General features: G+C 71.1%; 1 protein-coding gene across 1 annotated transcript in view; it reads left to right on the forward strand.

The window, feature by feature from the left end:
* The window catches only part of LOC122193339 (calcium/calmodulin-dependent protein kinase type II subunit beta-like), a gene marked incomplete at its 5' end in the record, with an annotated part of 3,296 nt that extends 2,741 nt beyond the window's left edge, over positions 1-555 (forward strand). Inside the window, one exon of the mRNA XM_042894103.1 lies at positions 248-555. Within this exon, the coding sequence (XP_042750037.1) occupies positions 248-480 (233 nt within the window). The remainder of the gene's footprint in view (positions 1-247) is intronic.
* Between the last annotated feature and the right edge of the window lie 61 nt (positions 556-616).

Consider the following 616-nt stretch of genomic DNA (forward strand, 5'->3'; position numbering starts at 1 on the left):
TCCCTTCCCTTCCTGCCTCCCTTCCCTTCCTGCATCCCTTCCTTCCTGCCTCCCCTCCCTTCCTGCCTCCCTTCCCTTCTTGCATCCCCTCCCTTCCTGCCTCCCTTCCCTTCCTGCCTCCCCTCCCTTCCTGCTTCCCTTCCCTTCCTGCCTCCCTTCCCTTTACCTGCATCCTGCCCTCCCCTACCTGTATCCCCGCACCCCACACCCCGCCCCGCCGCCCCGCGCTGACGCTGCCGCCCCGCAGTGCTGTCCAAGAACAACAAACCGATCCACACGACCATCCTGAACCCCCACGTCCACGTCATCGGGGAGGACGCGGCGTGCATCGCCTACATCCGCCTCACGCAGTACCTGGACGCGCAGGGCCGCCCGCGCACCAGCCAGTCGGAGGAGACGCGCGTGTGGCACCGCCGCGACGGCAAGTGGCAGAACGTCCACTTCCACGGCTCGGGGGCCCCCGTCGCTCCCCTCCAGTGAAGGTGAGGGCGGCCTGCGGGGGTCCCGCCGCCTCCGGACCCCTCTGAGCGCCCCGGCCCCGTCAGCCCACCCCGAGACCCCCGCCGAGGCCGAGCCGCCGGCCGGGTGCCGCGGTCCCGGAACGCGCGTCCGCATG

The sequence above is a fragment of the Lagopus leucura genome, unplaced genomic scaffold (genome assembly GCF_019238085.1).
Source record: "Lagopus leucura isolate 7727_CA_CO unplaced genomic scaffold, USGS_WTPT01 28509-0_obj-0_obj, whole genome shotgun sequence".
Taxonomy (NCBI): Eukaryota; Metazoa; Chordata; class Aves; order Galliformes; family Phasianidae; genus Lagopus; species Lagopus leucura.